General features: G+C 41.8%; 1 protein-coding gene across 2 annotated transcripts; it reads right to left on the minus strand.

Moving 5' to 3' along the window:
* Positions 1-3,512: 3,512 nt before the first annotated feature.
* LOC110508218 (probable ATP-dependent DNA helicase HFM1) lies at positions 3,513-26,829 on the minus strand. Of its 2 annotated transcripts, XM_036966920.1 has the most exons (40): positions 26,537-26,829; positions 25,962-26,056; positions 25,723-25,835; positions 25,221-25,509; positions 24,653-24,921; positions 22,585-22,626; positions 22,399-22,469; positions 22,176-22,308; positions 21,768-21,919; positions 21,143-21,220; positions 20,764-20,919; positions 19,582-19,782; positions 19,388-19,476; positions 19,237-19,280; positions 18,997-19,098; positions 16,804-16,949; positions 15,202-15,296; positions 14,019-14,152; positions 13,628-13,675; positions 13,426-13,506; positions 13,113-13,204; positions 12,841-12,947; positions 12,702-12,749; positions 12,126-12,223; positions 11,867-12,001; positions 11,344-11,429; positions 11,031-11,114; positions 10,664-10,821; positions 8,193-8,296; positions 7,804-8,010; positions 7,618-7,695; positions 7,375-7,499; positions 7,047-7,129; positions 6,825-6,931; positions 6,607-6,696; positions 5,760-6,395; positions 5,573-5,645; positions 5,246-5,351; positions 4,011-4,150; positions 3,513-3,889 (listed from the first exon to the last, which is right to left on the minus strand). In XM_036966920.1, exons 2-40 carry the CDS (start codon positions 26,030-26,032, stop codon positions 3,823-3,825), a joined length of 4,938 nt encoding a protein of 1,645 aa, XP_036822815.1. In that variant the 5' UTR covers positions 26,033-26,056; positions 26,537-26,829; the 3' UTR covers positions 3,513-3,822. The 2 variants fall into 2 exon arrangements, with proteins under 2 accessions (XP_036822815.1, XP_036822816.1); XM_036966921.1 differs by lacking the exon at positions 26,537-26,829 and having other exon boundaries at positions 25,962-26,310.
* Positions 26,830-27,112: the final 283 nt, after the last annotated feature.

Here is a 27,112-nt window from a genome sequence, read left to right on the forward strand (position 1 = left end):
GGTAAAGAAATTATTATAAGCCAGCTGGCTGATGATACTACTGAAAGATGCTAACCAAGTTCCCATATCGATCAATGTGATACAATCCTTTTCCAAAGCATCTGGTCTATATCTTAACATTAATAAATGTGAACTCATGGCTGTCAAAGATTGTGTGACACCTTCATATTATGGTATTCCAGGAAAAGAAGAACTTACATATATTTAAGCATAACCATTACAAAGGATCAGGAGTCTAGAGGCTTACTAAATTTTAACCCTCTTATTAAAAACCCCCAGAAGAAGCTAAATCAATGGCTACAGAAGGACTTATCTTTAAAAGGAAGAGTCCTAATAACCAAGGCTGAAGGTCTAGACTAACACATGGCGCTCTATCTTTATATCTTGACAGTAAAATAAGCAAGGAGATAGACCAGATGCTTTCAACTTTCCGTGGAGAAACCGTATGTCACGCCCTGACCTTAGATATCTCTGTTTTCTATATATTTTGGTTAGGTCGGGGTGTGTACTCTAGTGTTGAATGTCTAGGATTGTTGTAGGTCTAGGGGTTTTTGTATTTCTATGTTGGCCTGATATGGTTCCCAATCAGAGACAGCTGTTTATCGTTGTCTCTGATTGGGGATCATATTTAGGCAGCCCTGTTTCCCACTTTCTGGTGTGGGATCTTGTCTACAGTTAGGTGCCTGTGTGCACACTAGAAGTGTCACGGTTCCTTTGGTTGTTTCCCCCACCCCCCACTCTATTCACGCTGCGCCTTGGTCTCATCATTACGACGATCGTGACACCGTAGCCATTACATTAGGATAACTGTTGTAATGAACACATGAGAATGGTGGGCTGAATTTTCTGGACTTTACTACCTTAAATAATACTTTTAAGATCAATTGGATAAAACAATTCCTAAGAAGACCCACTTCTATCTGGAATTGTATTCCTCATGTCTTCTCTACTTTTGGTGGCCTTTAACTTCATGTTGGTTTGCAATTATAATATTGACAAAGTTCCAGTGAAACAACCTGCCGATGAAAAGCAGAAGTTCTTGTCATGGTCTTTAATTTATAAGCATACTTTTTCTCCACAGATGTTATATATGGAATAATCGGGATATATTGTATAAAAATACTTCTGTTAGAATATTGGTTCTGAAATAATATCCTATTGGTGAGCCAATTGGTAAATGCAGAGGGTCTTCTACTCAGTTATAAGGAATTCTTATCACTTTACAAGGTCCCTGTAACACCTAAAGACTTTGCAATTGTTTTAGATGCCATTCCCTCAGGTGTTGCTCTATTATTCAGGAACGTGTCAGAGCCTACCTTCTATTGACCCTGTTGACTCGTCAGTAAGAAAGATTAGTTTCTCTTTTGGTCCATTCAACAACAGAGCGATACGACCCATGTTGTAGCTATCTATACCTTATGACCTTATGTCATGCCTTATTGGAATGGATTTATTGATAATATCTGTTGGAAAAAAGTTTGGATGTTGCCACACACATACCTACATTTCCCTCGTCAATCTACATCCCATAATGACAACGTGAAAACAGGTTTTTAGAAATGTTTTCAAATGTATTACAAATAAACAGAAATATCCTAATTTACATAATTATTCAGACCCTATGCTATGATAATTGAAATTGAGCTTAGGTGCATCCTGTTTCCATTGATCATCCTTGATGTTTCTACAACTTGATTGGAGTCCACCTGTGGTAAATTCAATTGATTGGACATGATTTTGAAAGGCACACACCTGTCTATATAAGTCCCCACAGTTGACAGTGTATGTCAGAGCAAAAACCAAGCCATGAGGTTGAAGGAATTGTTCATAGAGCTCCGAGAGAAGGATGGTGTCGAGGCATATATCTGGGGACGGGTACCAAAAGATGTCTGCAGCATTGAAATTCCCCAAGAACACAGTGGCCTCAATCATTCTTAAATGGAAGAAGTTTGGAATCACCAAGACACTTCCTAGAGCTGGCTGCCCGACCAAACTGAGCAATCGAGGGAGAAGGGCCTTGGTCAGGGAGGCCACTCTGAGAGAGCTCCTGAGTTCCTCTGTGGAGATGGGCGAACCTTCCAGAAGGACAACCATCTCTGCAGCACTTCACCAATCAGGCCTGGTAGAGTGGCCAGATGGAAGCCTCAGTAAAAGGCACATGACAGCCCATTTGAAGTTTGCCAAAAGGCACCTAAAGACTCTCAGACCATGAGAAACAAGATTCTCTGGTCTGATGAAACCAAGATTGAACTCTTTGGCCTGAATGCCAAGCGTCATGTCTGGAGGAAACCTGGCACCATCTCTACAGTGAAACATGGTGGTGGAAGCATCATGCTGTGGTGATGTTTTTCAGCGGCAGGGACTGGGAGACTAGTCGGGATCGAGGGAAAGATGAATGGAGCAAAGTACAGAGAGATCCTAGATGAAAACCTGCTCCAGAGCTTTCAGGACCTCAGACTGGGGTGAAGGTTCACCATCCAACAGGAAAATGACCCTAAGCACACAGCCAAGACAACGCAGGAGTGGTTTCAGGACAATTCTATGAATGTCCTTGAGTGGCCCAGCCAGAGCCCGGACTTGAACCCGATCGAACATCTTTGCAGAGAACTAAAAATAGCTGTGCAGCAACGCTCCCCATCCAACCTTACAGAACTTGAGAGGATCTGCGGAGAATGTGAGAAACTCCCCAAATACAGGTGTGCCAAGCTTGTAGTGTCATATCCAAGAAGACTCGAGGCTGTAATTGCTGCCAAATGTGCTTCAACAAAGTACTGAGTAAAGGGTCTGAAAACGTATTCAAATGTGATATTTCAGTTAAAAAAATGTTATTCTAAAAACCTGGTTTTGCTTTGTCATTATGGGGTATTGTGTGTAGATTGATGAAGGAAAAAAAGCAATTGAATCAATTTTAGAATAAGAATGTAACAAAATGTGGAAAAAGTCAAGGGGTCTAAATACTTTCCGAATGCACTGCACATTTGAATGGGGCTAGTGAACAGCTGGGCTAAACAATACATCTCTATGGCAATGACTAATGGTTGACCGCTAACGGTTAGGACTGTTTGGCTAGCAATATTTGATGAGGCGAAAAGTAGGAAGTTACTTAACATGTAAGCATATAAAAACATACAGAAACGTAAATACTTACAGATGGTGTCAGCATAAGGGCTATCAAATACAGGATGAAGAAGGTGGGAACTTTTAGGTAACAACCAACTGCTTTCTGGATTCTTCATCTTCTCCCATCGCAAGCACAGGAAGTGCAGCAGGATGCTGGATGTAACTGTGAGTCGGATCCTGGATGTAACTGTGAGTCGGATCCTGGATGTAACTGTGAGCTTGATGTAACTGATTTGGATACTGTATGTAACTAAAGCTGGATGCTGGATGTAACTCTGAGCTGGATGCTATACTGCATGTTACATCCAGCTCAGAGTTACTACTGTCTTCTCCCCTAGTGAGCACAGGAAGTGCAGCTACAAGCTGCAATTTAAAGACAGTCCACTAAAGGGAATAAAACACCATTATATGGTCCATGACACCATTACTATTGCTCTCTACACCCTCAGACTTCCTCTGAATAAATATTGTGTTCATTTAATAAAGTACACAGAAATATTACATTTTTGGAATCCTGCTAAAGAAGATTGAAAGTTCATACTCCTAGATAAACATTTTCAAATAGGACCAACAGTAAATCTAACAGTGAATCCCAAACAACAAACAGTATAAATAACAGTATAACAAAATTACATACACAATAACATGACAAATCACCATGAAACATTATCATGGAAATAGTCCATACAACTACAAACACTACTAAAATAGTCCATCAAATATCCCCATGAATGCCTCCACTTCCTTGCTGTAATCCTCTCCCTGGAGCCTGCAATGAAGATTAATGCTGTCTGTCAATGATATAAAGTTAATTCATAATCATGATTTCCATTAGTATGTATGAAAAAAGTTAAGAAAATTAAATATATTTCTCTATAGTCCCTCCTTACCTTTTGCCAGTCACATTGTCATTGTTTGGGATAGTCGTCTTTGAGAAGAAATCAAACCGTTCTCCCAGGGGGGGAAAGCTAGTGTCAGTCTGTTTTGGGAAGGGGGGTGGTGCTTTCATGGGGGGTTCACTGAATGTCCTCTGCAGAGGGCAAAGATGTGTGTTTCAGACTACTTTTCAAATGTGTACTGAAACAAATAGGCTGCTAAACCTAAAACATAACATTGCTATGCCCTGCTATCTTTGATTTCAAAGCATGTGAATTGTGTGATGAAAGGTAACTTTTCATCCTACACTCAGTGGCCAGTTTATTAGGTACACCCATCTAGTAATGGGACGGACCACTCTTTTACTCCAGAACAGCCGGAATTCTTTGGGGCATGGATTCTACAAGGTATTGCATTCAAACTTTGCTCAATTGGTATCAAGGGACCGAAGGTGTGCCAGGAAAACATTCCCCACACTATTTCACAATGGGGCAGGATGGGTCCATGGACTCATGCTGCTTAAACCAAATCCTGACTCTGCCATCAGTACGACGCAACAGGAACCGGGATTCGTCGGACCAGGCAACGTTTTTCCACTCGTCAATTGTCCAGTGTTGGTGATCACACATCCACTTGAGCAGCTTCTTCTTATTTTTAGCTGATAGGAGTGTAACCCGGTGTGGTCGTCTGCTGCAATAGCCCATCCATGACAAGTACAGCCGAGTTGTGTGTTCCAAGATGCCGTTCTGCACACCACTGTTGTACCGCGCCGTTATTTGCTGATTCTTGCCATTCTCCTTCGAGCTCTCATAAACGAGCTGTTTTCACCCACAGGACTGCCGCTGACTGGATGTTTTATGTTCGTTTCACCATTCTCAGTAAACCCTAGACACTGTCGTGTGTGAAAAGCCAAGGAGGCCGGACGTTTCTAATACTGGAACCGGCGCACCTGGCACCGACGATCCTACCACTCTCAAAGTCGCTTAGGTCACTTGCTTTGGACACTAACGTTCAGTCAAACAGTAACTGAATGCCTTGATGCCGGTCTTTCTGCTTTATATAGAAAGCCACGGCCACACAGTCTGTAGGAGCAAACCATTTTTGTGAACAGGGTGGTGTACCTAATAAACTGGCCACTGACTGTACATAAGAACAGAAGCCTTGGCTTTGTCTGCTGTCAATTTCATGTTGACCTCCGATCCAGCATTGAAATAAAGTTAACTGATACTATGGGTAGATAGTAACTCACTGTGGCCTTGTTGTCAGAGTGGCTCCAGCTAGCAGTAGCCTGGGAGTTGTGTGGTCTGACTGGGAGAGTAGTAACTGGTATCTGAGAAACAACTGGGGAGGTCGACCTGAGACACACAAATCATTACATAACATTGATAATCAACTGATCAGGGTCACATTTATCAAGTATTTGCAACAGTACCAAGTTCCTTCCTACTGACGTCTCTTCAACCAGAAACCAGTTTTGCCCGCTGGGAGAGACGACTGATGTTTAATTCAGTGAAATGACAGGGGTTTGACAGCTTGTGGAACTGTGAAGTCCTAGTTTGTTACGAGCTGAGCTCACCTGAGTGGGGAATTGGATGTAGTGAAGCGGGGTTTGGGCAGTAAGGAAATGGATGGTAGTGGTGTGGAGTTTCCTGAAAACATCAATACGTTTAACTATTAAATCATTTGCCCCACTGAAAAAGCATGAACAAAGAAATTAAATTTTTAACATTGATATGTTCAAAAATGGCTCCCTGTTAGAATACCTTTTGGCCTATCACAGTCCAGGTCCACCCCTTTAGTTTTAGCAACAGTGGTGCATGGCTTCTCGTTGGCGTGCACCAAGTTGTCATCGTCAAAATCGTCCCACTCGTCTCCCAGGTCAAAGGTCACGCTGGGGGTGATTGACGATGAGAAGAAACCACTGTCGTCGGTCAAGTCTACAATGGAACTCTGAGAAAAAGACCTGCTCTGGTTTTGGGGGGTACTGTTACCCCTGCTCTGGGTTTGGGCGGTGCTTTGACTCAGAGGGTAACTCCTGCACTGGCTCTGGGGGGTGCTGTGGCTCTGAGGGTAACTCCTGCTTTGGGGGGTGCAGTGACTCTGTGGGTAACATCTGCTCTGGCTCTGAGAGATACTTTGGGAGTAACCCCTGCTTTGGGGTGTGCTGTGACTCTGAGGGTAACCCCTGCTCTGGCTCTGGGGGGTGCTGTGGCTCTGAGGGTAACTCCTGCTCTGGCTCTGGGGGGTGCTGTGGCTCTGAGGGTAACCCCTGCTCTGGCTCTGGGGGGTGCTATGGCTCTGAGGGTAACTCCTGCTCTGGCTTTGCGGGGTGCTTTGGGGGGTGCTGTGGCTGAGGGATCTTCCATCGTAGGCATTGGGCTTCCTCCATATCGAAGTGCCTTAAAACAAAAATATGGATTGGTTATGATTATGAGAACACGTTATTGTCTGTTTGCAGTAAATTTGAAGGAAGTAGTCTACTCGAAAATAATCTGTGTGTACATTTTATTGAATCTACAATAGGTATATTTCATGGAATCGTGGGATATAACAGTTTAAAAACAACAAAAAACAGTATGACAGTTTTTTTTTGTAACTGAGACGTCCTACTTTGTGACTCCGTAAGGATCTGAAGTTGAACAGGTGGTGGTTTCAAATCTCCCGTTGTCTGAGATATGTCTTCCAGGTAGTCATTATACTCTGTAGAGACACACATATGTTCAGTTACTCCTCTCAAGTGTCCATTTAGCACCCTTTCACTACCACACTGCTGTATTGAAGGTGAATGGAGTTAGAAGCCTCTAGAAGCATTTCGATACTAAACATACCATGGCCATAGGTCACAACATAAGCCATCTCTTGGTGTGTTGCAAAGTCCTCAGCTGAATCTACACTCTGTGGTCTTGCTAAAGCGCCATACTGGTTACCTTCATACCTTCAAAACAAGTTAAGAAAATATTTGGAATGTGTCAGATACAGTTTGGATTAGTAATCAATTAACTCCAAGCTAATTAACTGCGTCTATGTTTTGGGTAGAGGAGGGTACGTACCTAGAAGAAGCAGGTAGGATTGGCTTAGGTGAATAAGAGAACTGTTGCATGTTGGCAGCTCCCATCCCGCCATTCATTCTCATCTAAAGGAACCAGCAACAGGGAGATGAAACATTAATTCAGGTAAAAGTTCCTCGTTCAGTTAGTCGATGACAAATCAGCAAATGATCATGAAACACGTGTCACTCGTCTCTAACTTCAATGCATGATTTGTGACGGTGTGAATAAGTATTTTGTTTTGAGCCTCTCACTCTCTCAGATTAGAATTTTATCCCAAAGGGGTTATATTCTAAACAACCGCTGCAGCTGTTGTCAGTTGTTCTCCCACCTTGAGGCGTTTGACTGGTGTCTCCGTCAGTGTGTCACTCCTAGTCTTCAGGTCTTGGAGGTAGGAGGTGAAACTCGAATGCTGATTCATCTGCCTTTTCAGAACCCCCGGCCCTCCATTTTTACCTGGGAAACAGATAGGAGGAAATTGAAAAAACAAATGTAATCATTTGTGAATAAACAATTTGAATGATTCAAAGTGTCAATTGAGCAATGGAGAGTTTGAGGACAAAAAAAAACTCACAGCAGTCGTGGCCACATTGATCCTTGTTTTTGCATAAGTGGTTACATTGTCTTTTGCCTGGATCTGATTGTGAGGAATCTGTATTTCAGTGAGGGAAGTTGGGTTAAAAAAACAACAACAGTCCTTGCAAGTACAACCTAGCAATAGCTCAAAAGTATACAAATGTAAGGTATTGAATAAGTCTACCCTTTTCTGTAGCACATGTGGATGTGGAGTTTCTCTTCTGTGTTTGCTGAGCTGTTGGCTGTGTTCTCTGTGTTGCACCCTGTGATCTCTGAGCATTAGCCTGTGCTTGCTGCACGGTGTTATGTTGCTCAGGTGCGAGTGATTCAGCTCCGTACCTCTTCGGTCCAGAGAAGAAGGGACTAAACTTCTGTTGAATGTCCAACCCCACTGAAGAGAGGAAGATCTCAATGTAGTTAATAGAAAATATTCTTACTTTTCATAAATCTCAATTAAACAATTCCACTCTACTTAAACTGCCTTTTACAAGTTTGAAGCATTTTGTAGAAATGTATTTGAACACATCTATAATAAAAGTGAGAGAAAAATGTCCTGATATTTAGCTGCCTGACCGTATTCTGAGCTGACCAGATTCACATTGATCTCCTCTCCTTTGGAGGCTTTCGCCACTTCGATCTTCTTTGACCAGCTTCCCGACTTTAACAGCATCAAGTCTCTGGACGAACAAACAACAGTCACTCTCCATTTCATCACTCTTTCCCTTTCTTGGTCTTGCTCTCTTTCTTTCACTGTTTTCCCTGTCTGAGTGTATGACGGTAACACTTTACCTAAAGCCTGCAGGCAGTAATCATCAACTAGATTCAGCCGCGGGACGATTTTCTTTCTTGAGGGGATGGCCAGGAGTCCAGAACATAATTAAGCAATAAGGCCCAAAGGGGGTGTGGTATATGGCCAATATACCGTGACAACGCAGAGTGCCTGGATACAGCCCTTTGCCGTGGTATATTGACCATATACCACAAACCTCTGAGGTGCCTTGTTGCTATTATAACCTGGTTACCAACAAAATTAGCAATAAAAATAACTATTGTCATACCCGTGGTATACGGTCTGATATACCACGGCTGTTAGCCAATCAGCATTCAGGCAGGCCTTGAACCACCCACTTTATAATTACAAATCATTTTTAGACCACAAATTGACTGCAAGAATCCCAAACAGATATAATGTTTGATTAAAACAATAATTTCAATCCTTGTTTACATTTGTATAAGATCACGTGTCTCTCTATTATGGGTGGGAATACCTGGAAAGGATTCCTTAAATTAAAACCACTTGCAGCTATTTCTTGGTGTTTTTACTGTGAAAACTCTCAACAAAATTAACAGATATTAATATATAGTACCAGTCAAAAGTTTGGACACACCTACTCATTCAAGGGTTTTTCTTTATTTTTTACTATTTTCTACATTGTAGAATAATGGTGAAGACATCAAAACTATGAAATAACACATATGAAATCATGTAGTAACCAAACATTTTTATTTTATATTTGAGATTCTTCAAAGTAACCAACCTTTGCCTTGATGACAGCTTTGCACACTTTCTCTCAACCAGCTTCACCTGGAATGCTTTTCCAACAGTCTTGAAGGAGTTTCTACATACGCTGAGCACTTGTTGGCTGCTTTTCCTTCACTCCTTCACAGCACTCCCTCACTCTGCTTCTTGGTCAAATAGCCCTTACACAGCCTGGAGGTGTGTTGGGTCATTGTCCTGTTAAAAAACGAATGATAGCCCCACTAAGCACAAACCAGATGTGATGGTGTATCGCTGCAGAATGCTGTAGTAGCCATGCTGGTTAAGGGTGCCTTGAATTCTAAATAAACCATAGACAGTGTCACCAGCAAAGCACCCCCACACCATCACACCATCTCTTCCGTGCTTCAAAGTGGGAACCACACATGCAGAGATCATCCTTTTACCTACTCTGCGTCTCACAAAGACATGGCGGTTGGAATCAAAAATCTAACATTTGGACTCATCAGACCAAAGGACAGATTTCCACCGGTCTAATGTCCATTTCTCGTGTTTCTTGGCCTAAGCAAGTCTCTTCTTCTTATTGGTGTCCTTCAGTAGTGGTTTCTTTTCAGCAATTCGACCATGAAGGCCTGATTCACGCAGTCTCCTGAGGAAACAGTTGATGTTGAGATGTGTCTGTTACTTGAACTCTGAAGCATTTATTTGGGCAGCAATTTCTGAGGCTGGTAACTCTAATGAACTTATCCTCTCCAGCAGAAGTAACTCTGGGTCTTCCTTTCCTGTGGCGGTCCTCATGAGAGCCAGTTTCATCATAGCGCTTGATGGTTTTTGCGACTGCACTTGAAGAAACTTTCAAAGTTCTTGACATTTTCCGGATTGACTGACCTTCATGTCTTAAAGTAATGATGGACTGTCGTTTCTCTTTGGTTATTTCAGCTGTTCTTGCCATAATATGGACATGGTCTTTTACCAAATAGGGCCATCTTCTGTATACCACCCCTACCTTCTCACAACACAACTGACTGGCTCAAACGCATTAAGAAGGAAATAAAGTCCACTATTTAACTTTTAACAAGGCACACCTGTTAATTTAAATGCATTCCAGGTGACTACCTCATGAAGCTGGTTGAGAGAATGCCAAGAGTGTGCAAAGCTGTCATCAAGGCAAAGGGTGGCTACTTTGAAGAATCTAAAATATTACATGTGTTATTTCATAGTTTTGATGTCTTCACTATTATTCTACAATGTAGAAAATAGTACAAATAAAGAAAAACCCTGGAATGAATATTAGTATTTATTTTTTGCTCAAACTTGGGGGCCAAATAAAAACCCCCATGGGCCAATTTCGGCCCGTTGGAGAACCCTGCCTGCAGGTATAATGCTTTATAACTTGTTATCATGTATGAACCTTTAAAACATCTTACAATACGCTTTTAACAAGTTGTCTCTACAGGCAAGCTTTAGATAAAGTGTCTCTATGCATGTATCAGTCTGTGTGTGTGTGTCTCCGTGTGACTCGAAATGGTCATCCTCCTTATCTTACGTGAGTTTTTGCAGGAAGACCACGTTGTTGTCACAGTCCCCGATGATCATGGTGACATAGTGGTGGTCAGGAGCAGTTCTCTTTGACAGCAGCTGTTCGTGGTTCTTCACGTTCACAGTCACGACAATCTCTGCGGTGGCGACGTTGTATCTTGGAAGCTAAAACGTGAGAAATAAAAAATTAAATCACAGGTTGTTGGGGAGATGTATTAATTGATCAGTAATTGAAAAAAATACTCAGCTGTAATATTAAATGATATGTGTGGAAAAAAATTATGTTTTGTCCCGACACCAAATATTGCTACAATGATTAATCTTGATCACCTTTTCCGTTCTAACAAAAATTCAACCAAAGCAAAGGTTTTTACCTGCTCCAAACAAACTTCATACTTGGGTAGATTGATGATAGCCTCTCTGATTTGGTTTCCGAATGGAGGATGTCTGTTGACGATCTAGACAGAAAATATTTGCATTTATTGTATGTGAAAGCACTTTGTGACGAATCTTGACGTAGAAAGGGGCTTTATGAACAACATTTGAAAGACTGATTTAATTGAAAGCCATGAAACTGCATTTTTGTTTCAGTGGGTATGTCAATAAACCATGGATAAATTGAAACAACAGGGTGTTTAAATGAATTACTTTGTTTGTTATAGTCATCTATAGAGGCTGCATGCTCACCAGCTCCAGTTCCCTGGCGTTGGTCTTCTCTATCTTACTGAAGGTGGTGAGCCCAGCGTTCACCATGGCGGCTGAAAGAGTCAACCCTGGAACAGAGAGTCATCTGTGCCGTTACAGACATATATATATATATATATATATATATATATATATATATATATATATATATATATATATATATATAATTATACTCTAAATACAATCTCATCATTTTAAAATCAGCCTCATTATTACATTTCTAATTTAGCGAGTGCAGTGAGTGCATGCATTTTCATACTGGTCGCCCGCGGGAATTGAACCCACAACCTTACAAGCACCGGGCTCTACCCACTGAGCCACACGGGACCACTATATTTCTATGCTCACAGCAACTGTACTACTTTCATTTGTCTAGGAATAAATCAGTTGGTCAATGGATTTCTTAAAAAGGGTCTCTGAACACAGTAACAGCATAGTAACTATTAACTACACATTTTCAACAAGCATTGACAGTATTTTTTGACATGTTTCAATGGCTTCCTACCTATTTTCTCCAGCTGCTTTGAGACATAAGGAGAGTTCTCCCACAGCTTGGCACTGAAGCACTTGGCCAGTATCAGGGAGTTGAGCAGAGCAGAGAAGCCTGTCTTGGAGCGCTGGTTTAGAAACTCTGCCAAACCTGGTTCGTAATCAAAACACATCTTGGATCAAAGAGTGGTTTTTTCAAAGAAAGCTTGCTTATCAGACAAGGCTCAATGCAAATCATCTTCTACTATCAAAATGTTAAGTGATTGATGACTTACATCTGCTGATTCGGACTCCATTCCGGAAGATTCTACCGGTGTCTTGTGTGAGTCCAAACTCTTGAATTGGAATGGAGCCAAACTGGGCCTGAATCAAGCTGAGGTGGAAGACGGGTATTGTGGGAAAGAGACGAAGTTCAAGAAAATACTTTTGAGATTCACCCAAAGAGAATACATGGTGGCGTCAATGTCATCCTCCATTTTCTCATGTTGGTACACTGTACCATGTATAGTAGTACAGTTGCTGTGAGCATAGAAATATAGTGGTCCCGTGTGGCTCAGTGGGTAGAGCCCGGTGCTTGTAAGGTTGTGGGTTCAATTCCCGCGGGCGACCAGTATGAAAATGCATGCACTCACTGCACTCGCTAAATTAGAAATGTAATAATGAGGCTGATTTTAAAATGATGAGATTGTATTTAGAGTATAATTATATATATATATATATATATATATGTCTGTAACGGCACAGATGACTCTCTGTTCCAGGGTTGACTCTTTCAGCCGCCATGGTGAACGCTGGGCTCACCACCTTCAGTAAGATAGAGAAGACCAACGCCAGGGAACTGCTCGACTTACCAGTTCACCTTCATCTCATTGTTTTTGATCTTCCCCTCCATGGGATACCTGGAGAAAAAAGGCCAGATATGAGCATTTACATTTGTTGTATATGTCACTTCACCTCTTCTTCCAATGTATCATTGAATTGTACTCTAACCTGATGGTGATCCTGTTCTTGTCCTTGTTCAACGTGTTCAGGGTTCTCTTCTCGTTCACTCTCAGCTGCACGTCAGCGAACTCTCTGCCCTTCGCCATCAATTCTATCTGTGTGAAGAGCCAGCTTCCATTTCAGTGGGATTCTCAATACAACATCTACTCAACGCATCTTTTATAATTTCCTATGTAACAAACACAATACAGAAACTCAATAAAAACAGTGTATGTGCATATGAGACATGCTACAGTGTTACCTTATTACTGTATACCTACCAGCTCAGGTAAGGTCTCAGTGCCAGTCACCTTGCTGAACTGCTTCATGGTGTCAAATGCCACACAGTACCTGGCCATCAACCTGCCTGCCTCTGTAGGGGATGAGCACAATTACACATGTCAAGAAGAGAACAGACTTGAGTACAATGACTTTTCGATGCTGGAAAGCAAATGTAGGAGATATCTGTATTGAATAAAACCAAACATGTACAGGGTTTGTTAGTTGTTGTACACTTCTGATTATAATTAATGAAATAAACAATAAAAGGCCATAATAGCCACGCAAAAAACAAAATGGGTTGCTGCTCTCAACCTGTAGCTTTGATGTTGACATCCTCATCCATGGAGACCAGACCAATGGAGGCCAGGGAGTTCAGGTTCTTCAGACAGAGCTCTGGAGCAGAGAGTATAGAGAGACATAATACAGTTAGTTACTACACAAACACATGATAGAGATATTCTGTGTTTTCAGATACGAAGTTCATATTAACAAAGAAAACACAGGAATGCCACACCTTGCAATTTGGCTTCAATCCCACATCGGTCCAAGTCGGTGGAAAAACCTGCAACAAAAAGTACGGCCAGGTGTTCTCACGTATGATCTGCCAATGTATGTCTGACATTTATGACGTTTGTTAAACTGTTGTAAGGATGTAGCGAGATATTCTAAGTACATGCTATTAACTGTACTATAATAAGTTAGCATCCATGTTAACAATCGAACTGACTACTGCTGAAATATATTGTTAGCATGGGTGCTAGGCTAACTCGTTCATACTGAAATAGCCGAGCATCCATGCTAACGATGTAGCTGACTGACGGGTGCAGAAATAGACTAGCATCCATGCTAACGATGCTGGCTATCGCTAATAATGACAGGGTGATGTCCAGTCTGTGTGTACTTACCATAGTGTTTGGGGTTCTTCAGTGCTCTGATGTAGAGGAAGGTGGAGCGGATCCAGTCCAGGGCCATGTTGACGTCTGAGATGGTGTGGAGGACGATCTCAGCGTTCAGGTGCTCCACAAGGTGGGTGTGCAGACTGAGGAGGAGGACAAAAATACTTCAACCTCAATGTGAACCACAAAAGTGTATGAAATCAAACAGAGATTTAAAGAAAGGTACCGGTCTATGTAGTCGAACAATCATCACCACAATGTACTGTATCATACAAATTAATGTAAAACCAAATCATATAAGCTACACTCTGAAACAAGTGTTGAGGAACTTTGACACTGTACAGTCGTGGCGAAAAATTTAGAATGACACAAATATTAATTTCCACAAAGTTTGCTGCTTCAGTGTCTTTAGATATTTTTGTCAGATGTTACTATGGAATACTGAAGTATAATTACAAGCATTTCATAAGTGGCAAAGGCTTTTATTGACAATTACATGAAGTTGATGCAAAGAGACAATATTTGCAGTGTTGACCCTTCTTTTTCAAGACCTCTGCAATGCTGTCATGCTGTCAATTAACTTCTGGGCAACATCCTGACTGATGGCAGCCCATTCTTGCATAATCAATGCTTGGAGATTGTCAGAATTTGTGGGTTTTTGTTTGTCCACCCACCTCTTGAGGATTGACCACAAGTTCTCAATGGGATTAAGGTCTGGGGAGTTTCCTGGCCATGGACCCAAAATATCTATGTTTTGACCCCGAGCCACTTAGTTATCACTTTTGCCTTATGGCAAGGTGCTCCATCATGCATGAAAAGGCATTGTTCGTCACCAAACTGTTCCTGGATGGTTGGGAGAGTTGCTCTCGGAGGATGTGTTGGTACCATTCTTTATTCATGGCTATGTTCTTAGGCAAAATTGTGAGTGATCCCACTCCCTTGGCTGAGAAGCAACCCCACACATGAATGGTCTCAGGATGCTTTACTGTTGGCATGGACTGATGGTAGCGCTCACCTTGTCTTCTCCGGACAAGCTTTTTTCCGGATGCCCCAAACGATGGGAAAGGGGTTCAGAGAAAATGACTTTACCCCAGTCCTCAGCAATCCAATCCAACCTTTTGCAGAATATCAGTCTGTCCCTGATGATTTGTGAAAATGTATATTTGACTGTAGAAGTAACCCATCACTATACCTGCTCTCAATAATTTCTGCCCCATTCATGAACTGCATGTACTTGTCTTTGGTGTGAGTCTTGGTCATGATCACTGCGGTTGCTGACGTATCAAACTGGAGAGGAAAATAATTCAGAGTCAAAGCCTTACATCAACTCAATGGACCGTCCACTTTCAGTGACACTGCTGCCATGGATACAGTGCCTTGCAAAAGTATTCAGATCCCTTGGTTACAAAGTGGGATTAAAATCGATTTAATTGTCATTTTTGTCAAAAATCTACACAAAATACTCTAATGTAAAAGTGGAAGAAAACATTTACACTACCGTTCAAAATGTTTGGGTCACTTAGAAATGTCCTTGTTTTTGAAAGAAAAGCCATTTTTATTGTCCATTAAAATAACATCAAATTGATCAGAAATACAGTGCAGACGTTGTTAATGTTGTAAATGACTATTGTAGCTGGAAACAGCTGATTTTTAATGGAATATCTACATTGGCGTACAGAGGCCCATTATCAGCAACCATCACTCCTGTGTTCCAATGGCACGTTGTGTTAGCTAATCCAAGTTGATCATTTTTAAAAGGCTAATTGATCATTAGAAAACCCCTTTGCAATTATTTTAGCACAGCTGAAAACTGTTGTTCTGATTAAAGAAGAAATAAAACTGGCCTTCTTTAGACTAGTTGAGTATCTGGACATCAGCATTTGTGGGTTCGATTACAGGCTCAAAATGGCCAGAAACAAAGACCTTTCTTCTGAAACTCGTCAGTCTATTCTTGTTCTGATTAATGAAGACTATTCCATGTGAGAAATTGCCAAGAAACTGAAGATCTCACACAACGCTGTGTACTACTCCCTTCACAGAACTCAAACTGGCCCTAACCAGAATAGAAAGAGGAGTGGGAGGCCCCGGTGCACAACTGAGCAAGAGGACAAGCACATTAATTAGAGTGTCTAGTTTGAGAAACAGACGCCTCACAAGTTCCCAACTGGCAGCTTCATTAAATAGTACCCGTAAAACACCAGTCTCAATGTCAACAGTGAAGAATTCCTGTGTCCAGTGTCTGTGTTCTTTTGCCCATCTTAATCTTTTATTTTTATTGGCCAGTCTGAGATATGTATTTTTCTTTGCAACTCTGCCTAGAAGGCCAGCGTCCCGGAGTCGCCTCTTCACTGTTGACATGGAGACTGGTGTTTTGCTTTACACCGCATTCAGATTTTAAAATACAGAATGGGCACTGGCTACAAATCAGGCAAAGCTAGTTGAAACATAATGAATAGAACACTTTGTAATTACCTAATTTCAACTAGTTTTTCCCACTGCATAGCGGGCAACTAGTTTTGCTCGCTGGGGCGGCAGGTAGCCTAGTGGTTTGAGCATTGGCCAGTAACCGAAAGGTTGCTAGATCGACAAATGTGTACAAATGTGTTGTTCTACCCCTGAACAAGACAGTTAACCCACTGTTCCTAGGCCATCATTGTAAATAAGAATTTGTTCTTAACTGACTTGCCTAGTTAAATAAAGGTAAAATATAAAAATAGGAGCTGGTTTTGGACTATGATTTGTAACCTGTGGTGCTAAGGATGCTGGGACTAGAGTGCGTGTCTGCAATCTGTACCTGTGGCCGGCCTGCTCGGCCAATCATCTGCAGCATGTCGGCGTCGCTGTACTCCTTGCAGGCTCCCCCGATGTAGTGCATGGTGGACTTGATCACCACCAGGTGGGCTGGCAGGTTCACCCCCATCGCCAGAGTACTGGTTGTAACTAAGAAACCACATACACTGCCTTCAGAAAGTATTCATATCTCTTGACAGCCTGAATTCAAAATGATTTGTTTTGTTTTTTAAATCCCCTCTCACCCATCTACACACAATGGCAATGCCCTCCTGCACAAAGCGAGGTCCATACAGAAATGGTTTGTCGAGATTGGTGTGGAAGAACTTGACTGGCCTGCACAGAGCCCTGACCTTAACGAACACCTTCGTGATGAATTGGAACACCAACTGCGAGCCAGGCCTAATCGCCCAACATCAGTGCCCGACCTCACTAATGCTCTTGTGGACACAAAGATCAATGAGTAGATTTAGATGGCGGGAATCGATGAAGGGTTGATTGATGCAGTTGAAATTAATCATTTTAATTTGTATTTACTAAAAATAGTCAAGTAAGACCTTAGATAACTCAAGAAATCTGTCATTAATTTTGACTTTTTGCAACTGTCTAGGATGTTTGGTGCAGTATTTCTCAAGTGAAAAAATGGGCATGAGGACGAGTCGTCTCTCATTGAATGACAACAGGCATTTAATTGAAGAAGCCCTACTGTTGACCAATTGCCGACGAGGGGTCGTAGACTTCAGCTACCGACCTCGGCTTGCCTCAAGAAAAAATGTTGAAAAAACCCTAGCCGAAGTCCAAAATGAACAAATCGCCACAAAATGTCATCACAATTTATGCACAAACTGTTTTGGCTGGGAAGCATGCCGCTTGCGTTGCAAAATAAATGTACACATACATGTTATTGAATCATTGCACACACACTGCTCGAGGCGCTAAAATAGAATTTGGTTTGCCTCTCCCATCTCCTCATTGGTTTTTAGGAGCATATATAATCACGTGGGTGATTGAGAGCTGAACTGAGGTCCACACTCCAGTCCCATCGGTAGTTGTAATGCACCTTAAAGTTGGTTGCCATATAAAGTCAAAAGAAGAAAAAGAAGCCTGAAGGAAGGAGGAGAGATGGCGAGAAACAAATTTAATTTACCGTTTTATCTGTAGATTAATTGTCAGAGTAAAGGACCTTATGCATTTCAACCTGCGTGTTCTGATCGCGTCTGGTGTGGGTGAACAAAATCTACTTGTGCGTGATGGTGGTTTGGTCAGCATGTTAGGGCTCAGATACACCAATAGCATTTGCTGGACGAATGTACTTAGCACCTCTAAACTTGATTTGCGAACTGTGAGAAATGTCAACAGTCAGACGTCTACAGCGTGTGGTCCAACATGCTGACCAGACCGCTCGTGCGCATGTTGATTTTGTCCACCCACACCAGACGCGATCATGACACGCAGGTTGAAATATCAAAACAAACTCTGAACAAACTATATTAATTTGGGGACAGGTCGAAAAGCATGAAACTTTTATGGTAATTTAGCTAGCTAGCTTGCTGTCGCTAGCTAATTTGTCTTGGGATATAAACATTGGGTTGTTATTTTACCTGAAACGTTGGGTTGTTATTTTACCACAAGGTCCTCTACTCCGACAATGAATCCACAGATAAAAGGGTAAACCGAGTTAGTTTCTAGTAATCGCTCCTCCTTCAGGCTTCTTCTGGTTCTTTGGACTTTATATGGCGGTTGGCAACCAACTTTAAGGTGCACCACCGACTGGACTGGAGTGTGGACCTCAGTTCATCTTTCAATCACCCACGTTGGTATATGCTCCTAACAAACAATGAGATGGGAGAGGCAGGACTTGCAGCGCATCAAGCATCAAAAATAGAACCAAGTTCTATTTTAGCTCCTGGCTAAGCAGATGCCCGCTGACGCTCGAGCAGTGTGTGTGTGCAATGATTGAATAACATGTATGTGTACCTTTATTTTGCAAAACGTTTATATTGTAAAACGCATCGCGCTGAACAACGGGCAGACGAACGCTAGATCCACATTCGTTGCAATGTGAGAGTGCCTTTACGCAGGTCTGCCATGGTGAAGGTCCTAATGCTTACACAGTACAGGCAGGTCTGCCATGGTGAAGGTCCTAATGCTTACACAGTACAGGCAGGTCTGCCATGGTGAAGGTCCTAATGCTTACACAGTACAGGCAGGTCTCCCATGGTGAAGGCCTCTTCAATCACCTTCCTGTCGGACACGTCTACCCCGGCGTGGTGGAAACCAACCCCAAACGTCACCAGGTCTGGAATAGAGAAAACGCCGGGCTAGTGATTTCACATTCTAATGCAATAATAGTTATATTCAAATCAATGAGAAATGTTTGCCTACATGATACGGAAGAGAAGGAATATAAATTATTAACCCTAAATTATCCACCAACCTCTGAGTTTTGAGTCCAGGAGAGAGTTTGCATACTTCATCAACCTGCAAACAGAAGATTCCAAAAATTCAATAAGATCTAACTAAACAGTAAGACATTTGTATTGAGTACCTGTACATCTGTAGAGAATAAAAAGGTAAGTAGCTCAAACCGTTGTTTATGCTCAATCCTCATGATGAACCTGGCATCCTTGGCCAGAACAGCGGCTGACTGCTGGACTCCTTTCCTTGTTGAGCAAAACTGTTCAAAAAAAATATCCCATGTGTGAGCTATTAAAAATGGCAATACTTACAAATATGGTGCTGGTCATGTCTACATTTCAGAAACACAAAGAGAGTTCCTCACAACAAGGGTTGGTTTCTGGTCCGAGTAGGTCTGGATGATGTTGGCCATCTTGTAGTTGAGTGACAGGTCGAACTTGAACTCAGTCTGGTTGCTGCTGCAGGGGAAACCCAGCACTACCTTCCTCAGTTTCACAGGTCTGTGACTCTCATCCATCTCCAGACAAGTAGCAGGGCCTCTGTTGTCACACAGCCAGTCTGCTATCTGCCATGTCAAACCATTCAACACAGTAAAGAGAGGGAATTTCTTAAAATAAATGCTCTGTTTAATGATAATTGGTAAATAGCACTACTTCCAAGACTCCTCCTCCTCTCCTTCCCTATTTACTATTCCCTTACTCTTTCTGAAGCAGACAGGACAGGACAGATAAGAACAACATATGGAGATCAGTGGAGGCTGAGGAATGGACGGCTCATAATAATGGCTGGAATGGAGTCAATGGAATGGTATCAAATATGGTTTCCATGTGGTTGATACCATTCCATTGAGTCCATTCCAGGCGTTGCTATGAGCCGTCCTCCCCTCAGCAGCCTCCACTGATGGAAATCAGTGATGTAAAGTACTTAAGCAAAAATACTTTAAAGCACTACTATCTGTACTTTACTATTTATATTTTGACTCTTTTACTTTACTACATTCCTTAAGAAAATATTATACTTTTTACTTCATACATTTTCCTTGACACCCAAAAGTACTCGTTACATTTTGAATGCTTAGCAGGACAGGAAAATAGTCAAATTCACTCACTTATCAACCAAACATCCCTGGTTATCCCTACTGCCTCTGATCTTGTGGACTCACTAAACACACATGCTTCGTTTGTAAATTAGGTCTGAAGGTTGGTGTGCCCCTGGATTTCCATAAAAAAATATTTTAAAAATAAAATGGTGCCACCTGGTTTGCTTAAAATAAGGAATTTAAAATTATTTATACATTTACTTTTGACACTTAAATATATTTTAAACCAAATACTTTTTGACTTTTACTCAAGTAGTATTTTACTGGGTGTCTTTTACTTGAGTCATTTTCTATTAAGGTATCTTTACTTTTACTCAAGTATGAGAGTTGGGTACTTTTTCCACCACTGATAGAGGGAAAGAAGGACTATAGTGAAGGAAACCTCTTTAGAGTATTAGAATATGACCAAAGTGTGCCATGACCCCTCTTGGCCCCTCAGCCACTTACATCCTTGATATTGGGGATGGTGGCGGAGACAGCCACAAATCTCATGGAGACGTCCTCCTGGGGGTTCTCTGCTGCACGGAAGGCATGGACCGCCTTCATCCTGCTCACCACCACCTCTAGTGTCGCTCCACGCGTAGTGTCTTTCACCACGTGCACCTAGAAACACAGCCAAAATTGAGTATATTTAGTTGTCAATGAAACACATAACATAATACTAGACAGATATGCACTAAGTACAATGACAAATTAAAAAACAATAGAACACAATCAGTCTGTCCAAGCTGTTTCGGAGTGTTATTTGACCAGGTCTACGGTTGCAGTGATACCGGAGGGAATTTTTAACAGAACATGAAGTAGCTACTTAGACATAAACACTGACCTCGTCAATAAGGAAAAGCCGGACCAACTGCAGCAGGCAGTTATCCCTCCACTTCCTGGTCATGCTGTCCCATTTTTCCTGGGAGGAACAGAGAAATGCGTCTGAGCTTTATCGAGAACTTGTTAAATGAAGTGTTTTTTATTTATTTTATTTTACCTTTATTTAACCAGGCAAGTCAGTTAAGAACAAATTCTTATTTTCAATGACGGCCTGGGAACAGTGGGTTTACTGCCTTGTTCAGGGGCAGAACGACAGATTTGTCAGCTCGGGGGTTGTCAGCTCGGGGGTTTGAACTCGCAACCTTCCGGTTACTACCCTGCCGCCCCAAGTGTTAAATTAACAGTTGGTCAGTTATTGTTTTAAAAAAAAATGAATCTTCTAATTAATTATCTTGATATAACACAATGCATCCATGCGCCCTCAGAACGAAAATGTATCTATTCTCGTATACCCAAGCCCTGTTTGCATGACAAACATGGGAATCCTGTCTGCTTATTCTTCAATGGATGGTTGCTATGGTCACAGGATCAGCCACATCATTCTGCTACATATCACACAGAAACAAAAATGGCTGCTAGTGACGTGCTTTAATGCGACATGTACACTGGGATACATTTTCACTTACAGGTGTGGTCATGATGATATGGGCGTCCTGAATCTCAAAGAAGTCGTCGATCTCTGTGTCTCCGGTCAGCTCCTTGCAGCTCAGGCCCAGAGGCTCGAATTTCTTCTTCCAGTCCTCAAAGCGCTGGCTGCATAGAGCTTTGATGGGGGCCACTGATGAGAATAACACTACATTTAATAACCTGTTTTCATTTAATAAATACTTAAAATTCAACATATACATTTTGAACACTTTGAAAGTGTAAATGTAATCAGGTCAAAAATGACATAGGTTAGCTAGCTTAACCCATACAGTAGCTTTAACTGGCTCTTGGTGTTTTAGATTGGCTGTTGATGTCTTAGTACATGTAATTTATTGCTTTTTAAAAGGATACTAAGAAACGGGTGGTCCTGATGTGACATTACTTACTATAAACAGCTTTGACGTTTCTCCAGGGCTCTGTGGTTTCCATCAGTAGGCGGATGATGGCCAACTCAAAGAGCACTGTTTTACCAGAACCAGTGGGAGCACAAGCCACAACGTTCTTTCCTGTGTAAAGAACCTGCAAAAATAATTTTGTTCCAAGAAATCAATCACAGATATCGTTTTGATGATTAAGGTTGAAGATGGAATAAAGTGTAGATGCACTTACATCGTCCAGGGCTTTGGATTGGACGTAGTTGAAGTAAGGGAACTCTTTGAAGACAGATCTGAATTTTGCATCTGTGTTACTTTGATTAAGTATACAAACATATTCCAACTAAAATAGATTTGTAGATTTCGTTAAGATTAATGTATTTCAGCAGTAATTACTTGGGCTAAGGGTGTGAAAGGATACGGATTTCAGAGACTGGTCGGAGTATCCCAGGCCCAGAAGTACCTGATGTGAAAACAATAAATCTGTATAAATTTGAGATTATTGGCCACCCCTAGTGGTAATTGTGTGCTATTACAGCCAAGAGGGCATTGGGTAGGGCTCACCTCGTTTCACCTCATCAAGCCCTAAAGAACAGTGACAGCTGCTGCCATGACCATTAAACCTGAGTACATTCTTCAGCTACAACACATCATAGCAATATAATATAAATAAATATATATAACTACCGTTCGAAAGTTTGGGGTCACTTAGAAATGTCCTTGAAAGAAAAGCAATCTTTTTGCCCATTAAAATAACATCAATTTGATCAGAAATACTGTAGACATTGTTAATGTTGTAAATGACTATTGTAGCTGGAAACGGCCGACTACATAGGCGTACAGAGGCTCATTATCAGCAACCATCACTCCTGTGTTCCAATGGCACGTTGTGTTAGCTAATCTAAGTTTATAATTTTAAAAGGCTAATTGATCATTAGAAAACCCTTTTGCAATGATTTTTTTTTCATGGATGAAAACTGTTGTTCTGATTAAAGAAGCAATAAAACTGGCCTTCTTTAGACTAGTTGAGTATCTGGAGCTTCAGCATTTGTGGGTTCAATTACAGGCTCAAAATGGCTAAAAACTAATACCTTTCTTCTGAAACTCATCAGTCTATTCTTGTTCTGAGAAATTAAGGCTATTCCATGCGAGACATTGCCAAAAAACTGAAGATCTGGTACAACGCTGTGTACTACTCCCTTAACAGAACAGCGCAAACTGGCCCTAACCAGAATAGCAAGAGGAGTGGGAGGCCCTGGTGCACAACTGAGCAAGAACATTAGCGTGTCTAGTTTGAGAAACAGATGCCTCACAAGTCCTCAACTGGCAGCTTCATTAAATAGTACCTGCAAAACACCAGTCTCAACGTCAACAGTGAAGAGGAGACTCCGGGATGCTGGTCTTGCAAAATTATTCAGCCCCCTTAAGTTAATACTTTGTAGCGCCACCTTTGGCTGCGATTACAGCTGTAAGTCGCTTGGGGTATGTCTCTATCAGTTTTGCACATCGAGAGACTGAATTTTTTTCCCATTCCTCCTTGCAAAACAGCTCGAGCTCAGTGAGGTTGGATGGAGAGCATTTGTGAACAGCAGTTTTCAGTTCTTTCCACAGATTCTCAATTGGATTCAGGTCTGGACTTTGACTTGGCCATTCTAACACCTGGATATGTTTATTTTTGAACCATTCCATTGTAGATTTTGCTTTATGTTTTGGATCATTGTCTTGTTGGAAGACAAATCTCCGTCCCAGTCTCAGGTCTTTTGCAGACACCATCAGGTTCTCTTCCAGAATGGTCCTGTATGTAGATCTCTGCAGTTCATCCAGAGTGATCATGGGCCTCTTGGCTGCATCTCTGGTCAGTCTTCTCCTTGTATGAGCTGAAAGTTTAGAGGGACGGCCAGGTCTTGGTAGATTTGCAGTGGTCTGATACTCCTTCCATTTCAATATTATTGCTTGCACAGTGCTCCTTGGGATGTTTAAAGCTTGGGAAATCTTTTTGTATCCAAATCCGGCTTTAAACTTCTTTACAACAGTATCTCGGACCTGCCTGGTGTGTTCCTTGTTCTTCATGATGCTCTCTGCGCTTTTAACGGACCTCTGAGACTATCACAGTGCAGGTGCATTTTTACGGAGACTTGATTACACACAGGTGGATTGTATTTATCATCATTAGTCCTTTAGGTCAACATTGGATCATTCAGAGATCCTCACTGAACTTCTGGAGAGAGTTTGCTGCACTGAAAGTAAAGGGGCTGAATAATTTTGCACGCCCAATTTTTCAGTTTTTGATTTGTTAAAAAAGTTTGAAATATCCAATAAATGTCGTTCCACTTCATGATTGTGTCCCACTTGTTGTTGATTCTTCACAAAAAAATACAGTTTTATATCTTTATGTTTGAAGCCTGAAATGTGGCAAAAGGTCGCAAAGTTCAAAGGGGCCGAATACTTTCGCAAGGCACTGTATATATAATTTCTGTCTGTCTGTCTACCTTGTATCTGAAGGGGCTGGGGTGTCATGGGGAGGACGTTAGCCCTCTTGGTGCCCTTGTCCGGTGTATGCGGTGGGGGTCCCCGGGCTGCAGCCGGACCCAGCCCGCTGAGGGGGCTGGGGCCTGCTGCTGACTGTCTTGCCAGTCGAGGCTCTGTCGCCATGGAAACCTGGTTGAAGGTTTGCTGCTCTCTGGGTCTTGTCTGGCTGTGGCGGGTGTTCAGGTCTGCACCACTGTTCACCACCTGACCAATGAGAGGTTTGAACAAACTGTAACGAGAACGAGATGATTTCATTAACGGGCAGATAGATCATAAGTGCTTGCAGTAATATCCCACATATCATGATGTAACTAGTACAGCCATATCTTTGATAAAAAAGATTACATTTCAGACGGGCTTTGCCAAATGTTGGATAAAGGATTATTTTTTTTTACACTCATTACATTGCAAAACAACAGTATCTGAATAAGACACATGATTGGAGAAAAAAAAAGACAGCAACTGACATTTACTATGTATTCTGAATGCAAAGTATACACACTCATTAGCTTAATTTGAATGGTTTACCTTCTCCGTACAGGTGGGCTTTGGCTGAAGTCCAGAGGAAAATGTTTCTGCTCCAGCGCATGACCAGACTCCTGTGGGGTTTCAGTTCGACCTCTGCTGACTATTGTGGAACACTGGGACTTGTTCATGAAGTCTTCCTGAGACCAGAGAGCACACCCGCCCTGGCCCTCAGGTTCTTTTCCTCCATCACTGGTAATTTGTTTAAAATCTGTGTTATTTTCTATGAAACCATCACTGCCGACTGTTCTTTTCAAAGGGGGAATGAATTTCTTGGACCTCTGAGAGAAACCTGCATTGGAGATGATAGAAGACATGATGATGTAATGACTGACAGGGACTGACATGACTTGAAACAAAATCCTGACTCCTAAGGCCGGTGTCAGACCCAGATTAAGCCTAGTTTTAAATAAAAAAATGATGGTAAATGCATTTTAGTCTAGGACTATGCTTAATCTGGCTCCGGGAATCTGGCCCAGATTGAATCACCTCAAATGTAACTTACTGAATGATGAAAGATCCTCTGCCTCTTTTTGGATGTCCTGAGTGGCTGGAATCTGGGAGAGGGATGGAGGGGGTTCCAACTGCCAAGAATTCTGCTCTTGACAAAGTGGATTTCTGGAGACAGGACCAAAGCAGGAAAAGGGTTGAGCAAGCGTCCTCCATAACAAGAGCACCGTTCCTAGCTAAATATACATTTTGGAGGGCATGACTGTGGGATGCAGGTTGTTTCTAACAACTCACACTTTGTGGACAACTGGCCTCTCAAAGAACAAGTTATCCAGGGACAAAGTACACTCTTCTGAGTCCAACATCTTGCCAGTTCATGTAACAGTCATCTATAGAATTACAAAGTTAGATGTAATCATGGTATATGCAGCTGACACCTGATAGCCATTTCAGGGAGATGTTGCCACAACATGAGTCTTTGTAGGTTCTGCCTAGGTTTGCAGCAACTGGGAGGGATTGAATCAGTAGCCTGACTAGACCTCATAAAATATCGTCATACTTTAACCCATAAATCGTTTTTGTGCTAAGGCCTCAGGTTCTTTTCAAAAGGTGTTGAAGACACTACATCAGATCAACGCAAGATGGCAGTCTTGTAATGGACCTAACAGTTCACTAGCTAGCAAGCTAACGGTAGCTAACTAGGCAGGCTAGTTCGCTCGCTTTCATGTAAGCGACTTATTTGACAAAATAACAGTTTATTATGACCATACGGATGAGAGTATGTTAATTCGTATTCCATTTCAAACTGACTAGGGGTGTGGAAATATATAATTCCGGTTGCTAGCTAAATAAAGTACATTTTAGCCTACCAATTTCGATGTGGGTTAGCTAACTAGTCTTGAGCCTTGACTCCCAATGCTCTTATCTTCTCTCCGCCCGGGAGTTAGGCCAGCTCAGAGGATTCAAACGATGCCTAACTAGTCATTATAATTCATATATCGTAAGGATTGATTTATAATCAAGCCGCTCAATAATGTACGATAGACAGTTCGTTTATGTATCTGACAACTAGCTAAACTAAGCTAGGCTTTGAGCTAGCCAGCTGGTGATTGTCAGCTTGATTGATGTGCTGCGGCTGCCTCTTGACGCCAAAACGACGGACAGGTTTCAAACAACCTGCTGTCAGATATAACCTACACATTCGGTACATTAACATGTGTATGGTATTTCAATATCCTATAAGATTATGATTGAAACATCTGTGGGGAGGGGGGGGACATAACTGTAACATTAAAGCCACAGTCTGGGATTCGGAAAAACAATTAAATCTACGCCCCGCCACTTGTCTTGTTAAACAGCGGAGGAATGGGGTGAAGAATTGTCACCACTTTCAAATTCATAGGCTGCGAGGGCCATCCATCATGATCAACAGTATCCTGTTTTGA

This window comes from Oncorhynchus mykiss, chromosome 28 (genome assembly GCF_013265735.2).
Source record: "Oncorhynchus mykiss isolate Arlee chromosome 28, USDA_OmykA_1.1, whole genome shotgun sequence".
Classification (NCBI taxonomy): domain Eukaryota; kingdom Metazoa; phylum Chordata; class Actinopteri; order Salmoniformes; family Salmonidae; genus Oncorhynchus; species Oncorhynchus mykiss.

Excerpts from the sequence above, each read along its gene's own strand:
- LOC110508218 (XM_036966920.1), bottom strand. The coding sequence starts at position 26,032 with ATGTTGGACTCAGAAGAGTGTACTTTGTCCCTGGATAACTTGTTCTTT. Across the intron at positions 7,130-7,374 it reads CACCAGTCAAACGCCTCAAG|ATGAGAATGAATGGCGGGAT; the intron begins GTGGGAGAACAA and ends TGGTTCCTTTAG. Across the intron at positions 4,151-5,245 it reads ACTCTGACAACAAGGCCACA|AGGACATTCAGTGAACCCCC; the intron begins GTGAGTTACTAT and ends TGCCCTCTGCAG.